At 41.5% G+C, this 17,339-nt stretch overlaps 1 protein-coding gene across 1 annotated transcript; it reads right to left on the bottom strand.

Annotated features, from left to right (window-relative positions):
- Positions 1–594: 594 nt before the first annotated feature.
- Positions 595–9,646, bottom strand: LOC111948172 (CD209 antigen-like protein A). Its single transcript, XM_023959765.2, has 6 exons — positions 8,782–9,646; positions 7,911–8,024; positions 7,668–7,730; positions 1,888–2,030; positions 1,309–1,421; positions 595–1,139 (listed from the first exon to the last, which is right to left on the bottom strand). The coding sequence occupies exons 1-6, from the start codon at positions 8,942–8,944 to the stop codon at positions 995–997; spliced, it is 741 nt and encodes a 246-aa protein (XP_023815533.1). The 5' UTR covers positions 8,945–9,646; the 3' UTR covers positions 595–994.
- Between the last annotated feature and the right edge of the window lie 7,693 nt (positions 9,647–17,339).

The following is a 17,339-nucleotide window of genomic DNA, read 5'->3' as shown; positions in this document are numbered from 1 at the left end:
CGTGGGTGTAGAGGCAGTACAGGAGGGGGCTCAGCACACAGCCCTGTGGGGAGCCAGTGCTTGGTGTGCGTGTGGGGGAGAGGTGGGGGCCCAGGGAAAAACAGTTCAGGCTTGAAATGTAAATGATGTGTCAATTTGAAATGAAGCTGAAAGCTGATGTGGTGGATGTGGAAACATCAGGAAGAAGGAACATGAGAACCTAGAGAACAAGCAGAGACTCAGAGAAGAACTGGAGAAAGCCTGGAAGGTGAAGGTGATGGTGGTTCCCATGGTAACCTCTAATCTGGAGGAGTGGCTACAGCAGATGATGGAAAAACCTCAGACATGTCACATCTGAAAAGGCAGTGCTAGGAACAGCTAAGATGCTGTGCAGGACCCTCAAGCTCCCAGGCCTCTGGGAGAGAACCCCAGCTTGAAAATACAAACTTTAACTTGGATTGGACATGCATGCAACCTCTGATATATGTAGTTTTACAAATATAAATAATTCAAAATAAGCTGCTGCGTCAAAGAAAAATCAGTAATTAAATACATTTTTCAAAAATAATACAGAGACCCAAAACAGAACCAGGAATATATTCAGACTAAAGACACTTTTCCATCATAAATTCTTTTAATCCTCCATCAAAATCATGAGAAAATACAGAAAATTGTTCCAAATATTGACTTCCCTTTCTAGATGGAACTTTTCAGTTGACTTTGTGGAAGCTGTTTGTTATTTGCTACAGACCAAACCTGAGTCTGAACTGCTGCTCTAAGTTAGCTCGTTTTCATGTCATTTATTACAGTTTCCTGTTTATCTGAGTCATTTTTAACTGATATTTAAATGTGATGAAGTTTTTGATAGATGACACCTTCATTTCTCTGAACAATTCACCAGAAACTAAAATAGAACCTTCCTTTAAGCACTATTTTGGAGAAGTAAACAAAAAGAAATAAAAAAGATAAAACATGTTTGTAGTTACATTACTAAACAGTTAAATCAATGCACAGCTCAGAAACAGAAAGATTTAGAAATGTTTTTCTCACAGATCCAGTTTTTGTTGTTTCCTCTGTTTTGTTGTTTCCATTTCCCTTCAGGACTTAAGGACACTGCATTGTTGGATTTTGCATCTTTTGAAGACTTCTCATCCCAGAACCTGTAATAAAACATTCTGTTTACCTCTGGTCTAAATTCAGTTCATAAACTGGTCTGAATTATGATGTTACAAACATTTTCTGTATTTTTTTAAGGATTTCACACATTTACAATCAGGCTCAGTCATAAAGAATGAATTTAGTAACGTTGGAAAAAAAACAAAGTCTTACGTTTCTGTCAGCAGTGATCCATCCACCCATTTCCATTCATATTTATCTGATGACCTTTCAGCAAACAGACCGATCCAGGATTCTGCTTTCTGATTCAATGTAGAAACAAACTCCTATAAACAAAGAATATGTTCTTTCTTAATACATTCTCTCCATCTTGGTTTCCTTTCACACTAAATGTCCAGTAAAAAAATGTCTGGTCTTTAGGATTCATCTGTTCTGGATAATTGTCCTAAAAACTGAGAGAAAGTTCATCTGAGGAACAAAATCTGACTTTCTTTGATGCAGATTTCTGTTCATTTAGTTTTTGCTTCTTGTTTTGTCTTCAGGGCCAACAGTCCATTTCTACTGAATCCCAGTTTAGCCTATTTGGAATTGAAGACATTAGAAGTGGGAAAAAGAGTTTCTGTGTTCCATCACAGCGTTTCTTTGAAATGTTGCTGAAAGACAAACATGAAATCTGAGTTGTTGAGGAGAATTTCAGCTGGAATCCATCAGCATCCAGACAACAGCAGCACACATACAGGTGGAGAATCCAAGACACAAGAAGCTGGAAGGAACTAGTGTGAACACACCCACCTGCTCCTCTTTGCTGTTTACCACCACCAGATCAAATCCTACAAACTGACAGAAACTCCTGCTGTCTATCCAGGTTTTCTGCTCAGTGGATTTAAAGTAGCAGCTGCATCCAAATCTCCTCCATCCTTCAGGACACAGTTTCCCTTCAAAGAAATAATATACAAAACCATTACCATTTTTAACTTTACTAAAAGTTTTTCTACAATTCTGAACACTTTTGGGTTATCGTGAAGGTAAGTTGTATGATTTCTGCTTCCTCAAATGATGTGAGGAACCATCTTGTCTGCAGGTTCCTCTTTCCATGGGTGCATGAAAGTGTGTGGAAATGGATGAAAGGAGTCAAATCTATAAAAAATAGTTGTTCTAGAAGGAAACTGGAAAATCACTGAATATTAATCCAACAATTCAAACCAATGATGACCTGATTGGCAGAAGATGGCTTAACCCACTGATCTAAAAACAAAAAAACCTTTAAAGACCAATCCTTTTTGTTAACGTTTTTTTAAATCACATATTAACTCACAGAGCATTAACCCTTCCAAAAACTTTTTTTTTAAATTCAGTTTTTCATAAAGTGCTTGTGACCAGTTTCTATTCAATAATGTTACCAGTATTGACAGTCTAGTAGTGATTATATACTACTCTTTGCCAATCAGAAAGACCCCCCCCCCCGACTTTCGGGATTGCTTAAAGCAGTGACGCGGATCTGTCAGAGACCTTGGTGGAAAATAACATAATCAAAAACAGAAACTAAAACAAAGCAAGCAGCATCTCTTTTTCTCCCCCCTTTTTTTTCTATTTTTGGGAATAAACACACCGCTCCAGTGTTATTTTTCCTCAGATATACTGAAGGTAAACTGCGACCGTCCTGGAGAGCAGGGGGGACGACCTGGATAGCCTGACGTGCTACATCGACGAGCAGTTTGAGGACTTTCTCATGGGAAAAACCATCCAGCCAGGCAAATCAGCTTCCTCCAGCAAGTGGAGCCGTCCCGAAGAATCAGCGGGAGCGTCTCCACATCAGACAGAGATTGAATCCAGCGTGTGCGATAAGCTATCCAGCTTCGACAGCTGTCTGTCCCCCCTGGAGGTTCTTCATCGGTTGTTCCAAGAAACAAAGGAGTCTAGAATTTTCACAAAAGTTCTCAGCGCACAGAACTCAGCGATGAGAAAGTCGGTAAATTCCTTTTCTGATGGAATGAGACGACTCTCAGAAGAAAACAAGAAGATCAAATAGTCCATTCTGGATCTACAATCAAGATATATACGCCAGAGGAAAAAATGGGAGCAGAGAGACCTGGGAATCGCAGGCCAAGACCCATCGTGGCCGAGTTCGTGCTCCACAAAGAGAAGGAAGAGGTGAGGCGCCGTGGCAGGGAGCGACTTCAGGATGGATGATCAGTTCCCCAAAGAAATATTGGAGCGTCGAAGTATCCTGTTCCCCATCAGAAGGAAATTTCTGAGCGAAGGGGCCCGCGCTGTGACTCTGTGGACCGGCTGTACGTAAACGGACAGCTCCACCGCGACCCAAACGTCACTCCCTGGCTCTTCTAAATCAGATATGCATCAACACTCTTTACACTCTCTGCACAGGTGTTAGTTTATGCTTATATGTTACACACTGGGCATAACTCACGGGGCATAAAGGTTTTCACTTAAGGTAAATGTCACCACCGGTCTCCTTCACAAGCTGCTGCAGACCTGTTCATTATAGGTTTGTTCTGTTTTTACCCTCACCGTTGCCTTAATGATCATTTCCCCCTCTGCACACAGTCTGTCCTGCCCTTCATCTAACCTGCCACATATCTCTACATTAGTACTGATCTGCACTGAACACTCAGACACTCAACATGTGCAGCATTACATCAGATACACCGTAAATCACACATAATGTCACACAGCAACAATAAGTGTACCGGCGTGTGTACATATATACTCATTTTTGCATTAATTAATAAGATACATTATCTAACTTTCACCTTAACAGCAGCATGTCCACCCTTAGGTCAGTTACTTGGGATGTGCACAGAGCTGGAACCAGATAGAAGAGACTGAAAATAATGACCAAATTAAAGACCTCAAAACTGACTTTGCATTACTTCAAGAAACTCACATGCCTAGTTCATCAATGAATATCTTCGCCACAGCAGATTTTCCAAACGTATATTCAGCTTGTTATAATTCTAGACAGAGAGGAGTAGCAATTTTGATAAAAAAGGAAGTTAAATTCACAGAAACTAGTACGGTCATAGACCCAGAAGGAAGGCTTACAATAGTTACTCTTTCCACTCAAAATTTGTGCTTTGCTTAGCCAACGTTTACACCCCCAATGAAGATGATCCGTCATTCTTTCATTCCTTCTTCTCTGCGCTATCTGAGCACACAGACAAATCGGTGATTACTGCAGGAGACCTTAACATGTCTTTAGATCCAGAAATGGACAGTAACACAGGAAATCTTAGAACCTGGCAGTCCACAAACACTGTTAAACAGTACATGGAGGATTTTGGTCTTTGTGATTTTTGGCGATCATTCCACCACACAAAGAGAGCCTACACTTTTTTTCCCCATAGTTCATCAATTATACTCCAGGCTAGATTATTTTTTGGTCAGTAGCTCCTTGTTGAGTTTCATTGTCTCTAAAAAAAACAAACATCTTCATTAAGGAGCTGGAGGTTCAATACATCGTTGCTCAGAGACCCTAACTTTATCCACTTCTTTGCTAAAGAATGGTCCTGATATTTACAAAATAGTGTCGCTATACTCCATAAATTGGTCTAAAAACACAATTCTGCCAATTACTTGTAACTATCTAAATCCATCATCCATTAAATTACAAACATTCAACATAAAAAACCTATGTATAAATATTTCCTCTAGGTTTTCTGATCTATTTTAGTTAAACCACATCTAACTCCTTAAAACAATCAAGGCTGATCTCACCAAATGGAAAACTTTACCCGTTTCCCTAATAGGGAGAGTTGCAACCATAAAAATAATTTTTCTTCCCAAAATTAACTACCTGTTATCAATGATTCCTTCCAAATCTCCAACTACGTTGTTTAAATCATTAGACTCATTCATCTCCCAAATCCTATGGAGAGGTTTTAAAATGGCTTAAACCTGGTGTGTTAGATTAATCTTGGATAGATATAGAGCACACTCTCTGTGATAAGATAGATATTTCTAATTTGCATTTTTTTAGTCCCAAAATTAAACAACACAAATGCTTCAGAAGTTTAAATATCAGCTCATCTCTAACAGCCTTGTGGGATTTTCTCGAAAAAACAGCTTCACAATATTTTTATGCACATTCACCCCCATCTGGAACAGCCCTGACACCTTACTAAACAAAAACATGATTCACTTTACTTCATGGAAGAACAAAGGGATCCAGCAGTTTCAGCATATAATCCAGAATAGAACATTTATACCCCTCCCATCGTTATCCTTAATTTTTGGGATTAGAAAAAACAATTTCTGGAATGCAATCAATTTTAATTACTAAATACAGCTTGACCCAAATAGACCTAGAACGTCCTCCTACAGTAACACATTTCATTGACCTTAAGAATGCAAAGTTTACCTCAAAAATGTACAAACTGATATCTAACACAAAAGACACAATTTACCTAACCATGACATAATGGGAGTCTGACCTTTTTCTCAATAAGCCCAGTTTAAAGAAAATTCTGAAAAAAATATTAAAATGATGATTTTGTTTTTGATTAAAAAAATAAGATAATAAAGGTGAAACCAGCATTTTTTCGACAGAAAGTTACCCAGTAAATGCTGGACAGGGTTCTAGAGTGACTATTTTGGTCAAACATGCGGCTGGATTTTTTTGACAACGCACCTAAAAAAAGTCCATGACCGTACCGATGTTCCCAGCCGTACTCTGAGGAAAAAAAAGACTGTAAAAAATTCATTCATCTTCTTGACCGTTTTTCCCTTTCAGGGTCACCGGAGCCTATCCCGGCCACTTGGGCCCTGGACTGGTCGCCAGTCTGTCGCAGGGTAGAATATCCTCAATCACACATCCATTCACTCTCACACTCACACCTATTGTCAATTTATAGTTGCCAATCAACCTATGAAGCATGTTTTTGGACGGTGGGAGGAAGCCGGAGATCCTGGAGAAAACCCACGCATACATGGGGAGAACATGCAAACTCCACACAGAAAGGTCCCCCATTGATGTTGTGTTTTTCATGTCCCCCAGCCGGGACTTGAACCGGGGGCCTTCTTGCTGTGAGGCAAGAGCGCTAACCACTGCGCCACCGTGCAGCCCTGACTGTAAAAAAGACTCAGTAAACACTAGTATTAATACGTTTCCTTTGAGTTTCCTTTAGTTTGCTCACCAGTTTGTAAGTTAATCATTTTCAGGTAATTGATGCTCATTTTACAGCGACTAAAAAAGTCCCTGTCGTGTGGGTTCTGGTCCGTGCCCCGGGCGCCGGGCCTCGCCAAATTTCCAACTGTGGCTGAGCCTGGTCGGCCCATGTTTACAACACCTCTTGTGGACCCCCTTTTCTCCTGGGTGTCCTCCTCCTGGGCGGGGGCGGCCTGTCCCTGCCTTACTCCTTCCTGGACCAACCGTGGGCCAGGTGGGTGGCTGCCTGGAGCGCGGAGCGGGTTTCCCGGGTCCTGGATCGTACCTGGGGTTGGGGGATTCCCAGAACTCCTGGGTGATGATGAGGTGCTCGTCTAGGGTTGTGGGCGCTCCTCTGGGGCGGGGCCCCGTGTTGGGCCCTCCCGGTGCAGCGGGGGGGCTGCTCTCCTGGTTGGGCTGGGGCTGCGCTCTCTGTCCCCCCATGCCTCCCTCCTCTCTGGGGGCCCTGTGGCGGTACTGCTGGCCCTGGCCTGGGTGATGGATGGGATCGCCCGGGGGGGGGGGTTGTTCTCTATCTGCTGCCGTGCGGGCGTTGGGGGGGGTGGGGGGGGGGGTGTTCTGGCTGCTGCTACCATTGCGGCGGGGGTCTTGGTGTGGGGATGGCTGGGCACTCCCCCTCCTTCTTTTTACATCTCATCATCCATTTTAGAAGAACATAAACACTCACTTAAGCTCACCTCTACATAAATAGTTTACGTGATTGAATGAAATATTTCACACTGGTTGGTTGAAAGCATAAGCATGTGTGTGTGAACATTATTTGTTTTGCGTATATGTTGACATGTGAACATTTTTGGAGCCAACAGGTGTGTTTATAACATCTGAGTGTGTGTGTGTGTGGACAGGCCCCGCCCTAATAGAATTGTACTACATCTGAACCTCACTGTAATGATTATAATCATCCAAAAACTTGTTGCTTTATGCTGCTTCATGGTTTCACAACACCCCCCCCCAATCACCCTCCTATCCCCCACTCTTTAACATCCCTCTCTCTTCTTCCCCTCTTTCCTTTTCCGTCCGGTCCAACACCAAAGATTTTCAGACATGTTTGAAATTAATAAAGTTTGGCCTCAATTACAAAAGGGGTTTATTCAGACATACCTTTGGTTTGTCTGAAGATTAATAACCCCTCTTGTTAAAGTAAAATATGTCCAACCCAAGAGGCCCTCAGCTCTCATCTGTCTGCCTAGCTGTTGGACAGGACAAGGTAAAAAGAAAAAAAAAAAAAAAAAAAAAAAAAAGAATGGTTACATTTGGTGATGACCACTTTATAGAACTGTTACTGTTGGAGCAGATATGAAGAAACAGATTTTCAAAGCATCAATGAAATTAATGCAAAAATAGAGTCAAAAATAAAGATGGTTTATGTGTTTTTAGTGTTTCTCACCTTCAGGGTGTTTCTTTAGCTCCTTCACTTCCATCTGCAGATTGTTAATGTTGACCACCATGACTGGAAAATTTCATTATTTGGTTAAATAAACCGAACAAAAGTAAAATAAATTCAAGTCTACTTGTGCTTTAAGGCTAAACATCCATGAAAAATCATTTAAATTGAAAAAATAAAAGTCTGAGCTGCTAGTTTGAACTTTTTAACTAAACTATGATGTTGAGGTGTTAGATTTCATCTCACATGAGGATAGAATGATGGATCCAGCTGACAGGACAGTACACAGCACCAACAGACACCATTGTTCACATCTGCAGAACCTTTTCTGGACTTTAGGACACGTCTCTGTTTGTGGAGCTATGAGATAAAAATAAAAAGGGATCTTGTCTTTCAGAGAAGAATCTTTTGTTATTTGATCAAACACTCCTGATCAAAATCTAAAGACCAGTTAAGAAAATGCAAAAATGTGCAGCTGGACCTTGACAAGGTTCTACATCGAGCTTCAAAATGCAAAAAAGAAAGAGGAGCTAGAGAACACGTATTTTTAGATTCCAATTTATTAAAAATAACAATTTAAATGAAATCGACTGTTCATTAGCTGATGAAAAAGTTTAGGATAGCCTTTAAAAGACAGAATTTACATTGAAATTTTCATTCCATGTTATTTTCTAATAAGAAATCTTTCTGTAAGGATCTCTTGAAGGCAAAAAGCTGAATTTCTTTGAACGTGGCATTTTGAATTCTTCAAAGGATCCTGATGATTTTTCAGTTAAATTGTTTTTTTAAATAAAGTTCCAGCTCAAAATGTTCAGCCTCTTGTTCCCATTGATTCTTTCTCCATGTTTGAAGCTCTTGGGGTGTCAAACTCCAGACCTCCTGCTGGTTTTCCAGAAATCCTGCCTTATCTGCTCCTGATGACCTGGATCAGGTGGAGGAGCTTTAATGGTAGGTTGGTTGGAAAACATGTTGGATATCGCCCCTCCAGGCCTGGATTCTGACCCCCCTGACTTAGAACCTTGTTCAAATCTAGCCATGCTAAATGCTAATTCTTGCTGAACTGGTACTGAGATCTTGATCAGCATGTCTGGATGCAGAAGATTGAGTTCATTCTTACCTTGTTCTGGTGACTGAACCCTTCTGGTGTCCTCCACAGATTCATATGCATCGTTGTAGATTTCCACCTCACACTCCTCCCAGTCTGATGTGTCTTCTTGCTGCTTTCTGTTGTATCTGACCTTCTTGGAGAAATCTGGTTTGGCATAAATATCTGAGGACATCTTCAGGCTGATGCAGTAGAAGAGGTGCTGCAGCTGCGTTATCACTCAGAGGTGGACTGAAGATGTTGCAGAAAGTGAAAAAGTTTTCCATTTGTGCTAAGGACAGGATTTCCTGTTTAACTGTGAACATACTTTGAGGAAGTAGCAGCACTGAAGTGTAAAAACACCACACTTCAAAAATCAAAAATCGGATTTCTTTATTACATTTCTTTAATTTTATCAAAACAATGAAACATAATTCATTGATATTATAATGAAGTTAAACTTGCACAACAGAGCAGTCATGTGATGCGTCGTTCTCCGCAGAATGCACTGCAGGGCAAATAAACATTTAATCATTAATGCTCATTATGTATTTGCAACAACTTAGTCATTTTGATAGTAGGCTAATATAGCTAATATAGATACATATTGCATGCGTTGCCTTCATTAAATTTTTAAAATTTTGCAGCTCCAGAAATATTTGTTTTTTGTTTTTTTCGTCCAATTTGGCTCTTTCAACATTTCGGGTTGCTGACCCCTGCCCTAGATAATAATAATAATAATGGATTGGATTTATCTGCGCTTTTCAAGACACCCAAAGCGCTTACATTATGTCCATTATTCATTCACTCCTCATTCATACTTGGTGAGCATACTTGGCTGTGGCTACAACTACGGTTGTAGCCACAGCTGCCCTGGGGCAGACTGACAGATAGATGAAGAAAGATGACTGTGATAGATGAAGCGATATCCTGGATCCCCAGCCTTTACCTTCTAGGAGACTTCAATGCATGAGTTGGAGCCGACCACGAGGCCTGGGCCACCTGCCTCGCAAACAATGGGAGGGCCAAGATCAATGAGAATGGCCAGAGACTACTTGAGTTTTCTTGCTTCCACAACCTGTGGGTAACCAACGCTCTCTTTAAATGCAAAGAGATGTGTCATGGAAGCACCTGCGTTCATGCCACTTGCATCAGCTCGATCTAGTCATCACCAGAAGAGTGGACATTGGCAGCGTCCTCCTCACCCGCAGTTACCACAGCGCAGACTGTGACACGGATCATGCCCTTGTGGCAAGCAAGGTGCGCACAACGCAGAAGAGGTTGCACCGCTCAATGAAGAGAGGTTGCCCGCGCATCGACACCAGTTGCTCCAGCAACCTTGTGAAAACGCAGCAATTCATCAGCAGACAGGAATGATGGGAGGGAGACGCCCTCAGCGAGGGAGTAACAGCAGATGACACCATTGACTCCAAGTTGCCCCGTCTCTGCGATGCTGTATACAACACCACCATCACTGCCTACGGGAAGGAAGAGCGGAAGAACCGACTGGTATGAAGCCCGTTGGGCAAAGAGAAAAGCTCTTCTGGCTTACAAGGCCAAGCCCAGCCCAAGTACATTACAAGCCCTACGGACTGCGAGCAACAAAGCCCAGCAGCAACACCTGCTGGCTGAACCTCTGCAGCAGTATACAGTAAGCTGCAGAGACAGGCAATGCAAGAGAAATGTACAAGGGCATTAGGAAGGCAATAGGCCCAACCCTGTCCAAGACTGCCCCCCTCAAGTCCAAAACGGACCAGGTGATCATCGTCCAGGGGAAGCAGATGGAGCGATGTGATGGAGCACCATCTCGAGCTGTATCTTCTTCTCCATGCTCCTTCAATACGCCTTCAAGGACTGCAGCCAGGGTGTCTACATCCACACCAAGTCGGATGGCAAGCTCTATAGTTTAGCCCGTCTTCGTGCCAAGACTAAAGTCACAGAGGTATTCATCCGTGAGTTGCTCTTCACTGATGACGCAGCCTTAACATCACACACTGAAGGCAGACTTCAGCAGTTTTCAGTCGCCTCTCCCAAGCCTGCAGGGAGTTTGGACTTACCAGCCTGAACAACACCAATGTCATGGCCCAGGGCATTGAGACCCCGCCTACAATCGCCATTGACGGATACATCCTGGACGATGTGGAGAACTTAACCTAACTCTTAACCTGACTCTGAGATCAACAGCAGAATCGTAAAGGCAGCTGCAGTCATGGCCAAGCCTGCGTGCTCAGTCCTCTCCTCTATGACAGCGAGATGTGGACCACCTACGCCAGGCATGAGAAGAAGCTCTGCACCTCTCACTTCAGGTGCTTGGGGGGCGTGTGCTGCAGATCAAGTGGCAGGACAAGGTCCCAAACACTGAGGTGCTGGAACGAGCCAACATGAGCAGCATGCATACAGCACTCAGTGAGAGACGTCTGAGGTGGCTTGGCCATGTCATGAAAATGGATGCAGGCCACATTCCTAAAGACCTCCTCAAGCTAGTTAAAGGCCATAGAACAAAAGGGTCGTCTAAAACGGCGCTTCTGCAAGAAGATCATGAGGTGGTGCTCTATTGACCCCAACACATGGAAAAGTCGAGCAGACGATCACCCCATCTGCAGACTCGCAGTCAGGCAGGATACAACAGATGCAGACGCCAAGCGGAACGAGAATGCTGCACAGAAAAGAACCAGGACGAAGCAGCAGCAGCTGCAAGAGTCATCACCCTTCACCTGTACCAAGTGTGGCAGAGACTGCCATTCCAGAACCGGACTGCACGGCCATTCCCGGCACTGCAGGTAGATTCACAAGGAGCTACACCCTCGTCTCTCCAGACGGACGGCTGCCGACGACAATTTCTATACAGTCTCATACACATGTAAAGATAAGATAAGACTTTATTTATTTTTGTTTGCAGCAGCAAAAAAGACATCTAAACAGCAAAAGTGGCATTCAATAGCAAAACTGACATACAAGCAAAGTGACCTTCAAGTTTAACAGTACAACATTATAAAAGAACAGAACATCTGTAACCTGCAGGTCAAAGTAAATAAATTGAACCAAATAAATAAATAAACACACCAAACAACTGTTATATGAACAAAAACCACAGAAACAACAACTGCAACAATGAATCAAAAAACACCATGTAAGTGGAGAAAACGAGTCCGGTAATGCTAAAAATTCTAAACTACGGAGAAACTTTATGAAGAATCGTGATAACGTGGAGGTAACAGTCTGGTGCTGAAGACTAGAGTTTGGTGCAGGGGTGGGAGGGGTTATCCATGATGGATGTTTACTATCATGGCAGCCTGTGTCAGATTGAACTAAAGTACCGGTTTTTATAAAGTAAAGAAGTTATTTATTCTGACAAAATGAGATAGATGAGTTTATGGAAAAATAAACTCACTGTTCTGGGTGTTTTATCTGTGAAAGTTTCCCTTAAAGATTGTTTAACGGACACCACTAAAGTCTGATCATGTTTTTCATTTCAGTCATGGACCAGTCATGGATTTGAACCAGCTGAATATGTTCACTGTCATGACCCACTCTGCCAGCATCAGTCTGTATTTCTCTGTGCTGTGAACAGCTGTCATCAATGATGTACTACAGGAACTGCAGTCATCCTGAAATACACTGCTGGTTTCTTCTGTTTTGGCTCAGGAAGGAGCTTTTGTGCAGAAATTAGATCTTTTCTCAAAAACTGGCCTCATGCGCCCCCTGGTGGAGGCTGTTTGCAGCCATCTGTGTTTCCTCCACACAAAGGAGGGGTCCTGAGGTTCCACTGGTTCCTGGTTCTTTGTGGCCTGGTTCTTCAGGCCTGGGGAACTGATCTTCAGTTCCCCAGGCCTGAAGATCAGTTCCTGCTGCTTGTGATTGGCACTAGAGGAGCCAATCACAAGCAGCAGGAGCTTCTGCAGGGAAGCTGTCAGTAGGAAACGTGTTGAGGAAGAATTTGAAATAAAAGGCAGGAAAAAGACTGAAAGGCTATCCAAGTTTATTTGACTTGAGAAATAAATACAAGTTTACAAACATTTTGTGTTCTACAATTTATTTTCTTAATGCAGCAATGATTTGTTGCTGCTGGTCAGCTTCTTCACTCTTTGTACTTTGATGGATCTAAATTCCATTTCAGTTTCTGCATAAATTTTAATTTTCTGCAGCAGATTTAAATGAATCACAAACTCCCTTTTAGAAACTAAATCAATGCTAAATAAAGAGCTACAATATTAGCAGCATCTCAGCACCTGTGACTAGTCTGTAATCTAGGAGTCTAAAGAGTTGTCTTCTTTTTCTAAAATTTGTTTTTCGTTACAGAGAAGGAGGGTAATAGGGCTTTATGTTCTTTATGATTTCATGTTTGTTGTACAATTATCAGTAGAAGCCCATTGAGACGACTTTTGTTGTAATATTGTAAATAAAACTGAATGGATTAAATGACAATAGAATATACTAACAGAAAATAAGTGTAGAAGTTAACATTTTAAATTAAAAAAAGAAAATTTACATGTTCTTTCAGACACTGTAAAACATATAAATTAAAATATAAGATTCTTGCAAGCAAACAGAGTAAGAGTACATAAGTACAAAAGCTAAATATAATAATCCATATTTTCTTCCGTTTGGTCTGATGTAACCCTTGTGCTATCCAAGGCCCTTTAACGTTGGGAGTTGGGTCATCTAGACCCACTAGACAGTGCTCTGAACCTTTTTTCTTCAATGATTTGTGATCTTCACTGGTGTCCATGGATTACATGAAATCTTTCCACCTTTATCCACCTTTGTCATGGTAGGGAGAACACGTCAATGGAAGGGTGGGGACATCTGAGATAGCACAAGGGTTAAATAAACCCACAGAAATACAGAGACATGAAACCATCAGATGTTCCACTGTGGTTCCATCAGAGAGCAGCAGAGTAACATAAAAAAAGCTAAAAAAAAATTTTCTTCTGTTTCCGTTTGCTGAAGACATAAAAAAAGACCTTTGACTTTCTTGTTTTTGCCCAGGAGACAAGCTTCACTGATGAACCATGACAGCAGGAGGTTTCTTCACATGCTGAACAAAGTCTAGAACACTGGAGTCTGTTTCTTCATAAAACATTGAAAACTCTTTTTTTTTATTTGAATATTTTATTTTAAGCAGATAAATCACTCCTCAGTCACTTCTTCTGTTAAAAAAACAGGTTAATTAAATCAGTTCATTAAAGAACAACACATAGAAAATGTTAAATAGAAGAGTCATTTCAGACAAACATTTAGCATTTTATTATTTACCATAACGTGATGAAGATGATCCATGTTCCTGTTGGAGTCAGTGGTTTCCATAGAGACACTTTGCATCAGCAGCTCCATGCTCCAGTGCTCTGGGAGACTTTATAGTCCTGAGAGTTGAAGACTGGAAGACTGACAGCTGTCCTTCATCACAGCAGAAGACACAGAAATCCTCCTCCTCCTCCTCATCTTCCTCCAAAACATGAGTGTGATGTGCGTCCTCATCTGGACTCTCCTCTGCTGCTGCTTCACAGGTAAAGTCCAGAGAATCCAACTCCTCTCCTCTATGAACATCCGTCCCTCTGAAATGAAGGCCACAAAAGCATGAAGCTGCTTTCTGTTTCTGTCTCTGTCTCCTCAGAGTCCAGAGGACAGGTCACAGTGACTCAGCCTGGAGCAGTGAGCTCTGCTGTGGGAGGAAATGTCTCCATCTCATGTAGGACCAGTCGGGATGTTTATGTTAATTGGCAACGCAGACACTTTTTATCCTGGTACCAACAGAGAGATGGAGAATCTCCTAAACTACTCATTTACTCTGCTAGCACTCGACAATCAGGGATTCCAAGTCGTTTTACAGGCAGTGGATCAAACTCTGATTTCACTCTGACCATCAGTGGAATTCAGGCTGAAGATGCAGCAGTTTATTACTGTCAGAGTTTTCACTACATCAACAGTCAGTATCTGTTCACACAGTGAAAAACAGTCGTACAAAAACCTCCCTCATTCTGGCTGAACAGAAACAATTCCATGAAGACACATGCACACACACACTCGACACATGGGCGAGGCAGGCAGGAATTGAACCTGCAATCTTACGATGGAGGGGTCGACCACCCTAGCACTGCACCATGGCCGGCCCACACCTTTTACTATCCCACAATGTCACGAGTAACTGCATTGAAACATCCCTCTCTCTTGTTTCCAGCCAACAAAAAACAGCAACTGCCCCGAACCCTGACAGATCTAGAGAAGATCTGTATGGAGGAATGGGCCAAAATCCCTGCTGCAGTTTGTAGAAACTTAGTGAAGAACTACAGGAACCGTTTGACCTCTGGAATTGTTAATAAAGGTTTCTGTACCAAATATTAAAGTTGTTTAACTCAAGTGATCACATACTCATTTGTCACAGTAATATACAAATAAATTGTTTTAAAAAATTGTACAAAGTGATTTCTGAATGTTTCTCCAGATTCTGTGTCTCACTGTGGAAATGCTCCTATGATGAAACATTTAGACTCCTCCATGTTTTCTAAGTGGGAGAACTTGCTGAATCACAGGGTGATCAAATACTTATTGACCTCACTGTATTTTTACGGAGAGCAAAATAATATACGTTATTTAAGGTTTAACTTGAGTTATTCTGGAATAATGTTCCTGTTTTAATTCCTATTTATGCTACAAAAGTTCAGTATTAAAGATTTAAAAGTTTAGCTTTAGTGTGTTCAGTAAATGTTGATCTTCTTCGGCCCCAAACCTAAAGCATGGTTTTCATTTAGGCCCCTGTGTGACTGAGTTTGACCCCCCCTGTAATATGAGTCTAGAAAATCTGTGCATTTTAGTGCAAAATGGCTAAATAGAAGATTGGGAACACAAAAGTCAAATTTTGTGTGTGTGGGGTGGGGGAAGGGGGGGGGGGGGGGGGGGGGGGGGGGCTGGTGGGGTTACTTGCCCAGGGAGTAAGTTAGTGTAGAAGCGCCACTGTGGACAGACCTGGTGAATGAAAAAGGATCCTTTGGTAATAATAATACATTTCTTAAATTACTGACTTTTAATGTCTTTATGACGATTTCCTTTGTTTAGTGATGTAACCTTTTTTTCCCAACCATTTAAAATTTTTGTGTTCCATAAAAAAATGTCAGAAAGGCAGCAACCAAGTAAGCAGTTTAAAACATTATTATTATTATTACTATTACTGTTGAAAAAGTAAACAGCTCCATTCTTCCACTCTTTTCTTTTTTAACTGAACATTTGCAGAATCCAATTCAAAAATACAGAACCTGTCATTCTATTGGATCAGATCTGCTGCATTAGTGCATCACCGTCTGTACTTCACAGGGATTGGACGTGCTGGTCACATGCTCTCCACACCTGCGGCTGAGGGCAAAAGGGTCATCAGAACCAGGTCTGCAGGAGGCGGAGCTTCAGGTCAGTTATTGCTCATTCTACAGGTTTGTTGGTGAAGATTCTGCTTTTAAACCAAATGTGAGGTTTTATGGAGATGTTCTCCTGTTGGCAGAACTTTAGAGGTTCCTTCTTGCTTTTTCCCCCCATAATTCCTTGCTGGAAACATGGCGTCTGTCCAAGTGAATGAGAAGTGGTCCTGAAGCACAGAACAAAGAGGTAACTGTGAAAACACTGTCCAGTTCAGATGGAGGCTTTGGAGGTGCAGCTCTGTTACTGACAGATGAGTTTTGGGGTTTGAGGAGAAGTTTTTGCCCCAAAGGCCTCATGTGAAGCTGTTCTTCCAGCAACATGGTGGTGCCATACGCTCTGTCTTTATCCTCAACCCTCTTTATTTGAGACACAGTGTTGTGTAAATAACACAACATTTCATTGTGTGGGGCACTTTATTGTCTGGGGCATTTCACTGTCAAACATGTCATTGCAGGGGGCATTTAATTGTGTGGGGCATTTTTGTTGCATTGGGGCATTTTCCTTTTTATTGAAATTTTATTGCCTGGGGTGTTTTATCCTGTGGGGCATTTGAATGCATTGAATATTTTATAGTGTTGGGGCATTTACCTTTTTTTAAAGGAAATTTTTATTGGCGTGAATTCTTTATTGCCGGGCTCATTCTTGTTGCATTGGGGCATTTTATTTTCTGGCATTTCATTTCATTGAACATTTTATTGTGGGGGGGCATTTCATGTATTTGACTGTTCTTTATGTGGGTTTTTTTTTTTTTTCATTGGGGCATTTTCCTTTTATTGAAATGTTATTGCCTGGGGTGTTTTATCCTGTGGGGCATTTGATTGTATTGAACATTTCATTAGGCTGGGGCATTAAACTTTATAGTGAAATTTTTATTTGCTTGAAATCTTTGTGTGGGGCTTTTGCATTGTTAGGGGCATTTTATTACCCTGAACATCTTATTGTCTGGGGCATGTCACTGCATTGAATATTTAATTATGTGGGGCATTTCATTGCGTTGGGGTATTTTCCTTTTTTTTTTTTTTTTTTTTTTTTTTTTAATTTTATTGCATGGGGTGTTTTGTCCTCTGGGGCATTTGATTGCATTGAATATTTTATTGTGGGGGGGCATTTCATGTATTTGACTGTTATGTGGTTTTTTTTTTCATTGGGGCATTTTCCTTTTATTGAAATGTTATTGCCTGGGG

Source organism: Oryzias latipes, chromosome 11 (genome assembly GCF_053564925.1).
Source record: "Oryzias latipes strain Hd-rR chromosome 11, Olatipes_Hd-rR_3.1".
NCBI lineage: Eukaryota > Metazoa > Chordata > Actinopteri > Beloniformes > Adrianichthyidae > Oryzias > Oryzias latipes.
The sequence above is the reverse complement of the archived record's forward strand: the minus strand, read 5'-3'. Positions and strand labels throughout refer to the sequence as shown.

Excerpts from the sequence above, each read along its gene's own strand:
- LOC111948172 (XM_023959765.2), bottom strand. The coding sequence starts at position 8,944 with ATGTCCTCAGATATTTATGCCAAACCAGATTTCTCCAAGAAGGTCAGA. Across the intron at positions 7,731-7,910 it reads ATCCATCATTCTATCCTCAT|TCATGGTGGTCAACATTAAC; the intron begins GTGAGATGAAAT and ends GAAATTTTCCAG. Across the intron at positions 1,422-1,887 it reads TAAACAGCAAAGAGGAGCAG|GAGTTTGTTTCTACATTGAA; the intron begins GTGGGTGTGTTC and ends CTTTGTTTATAG.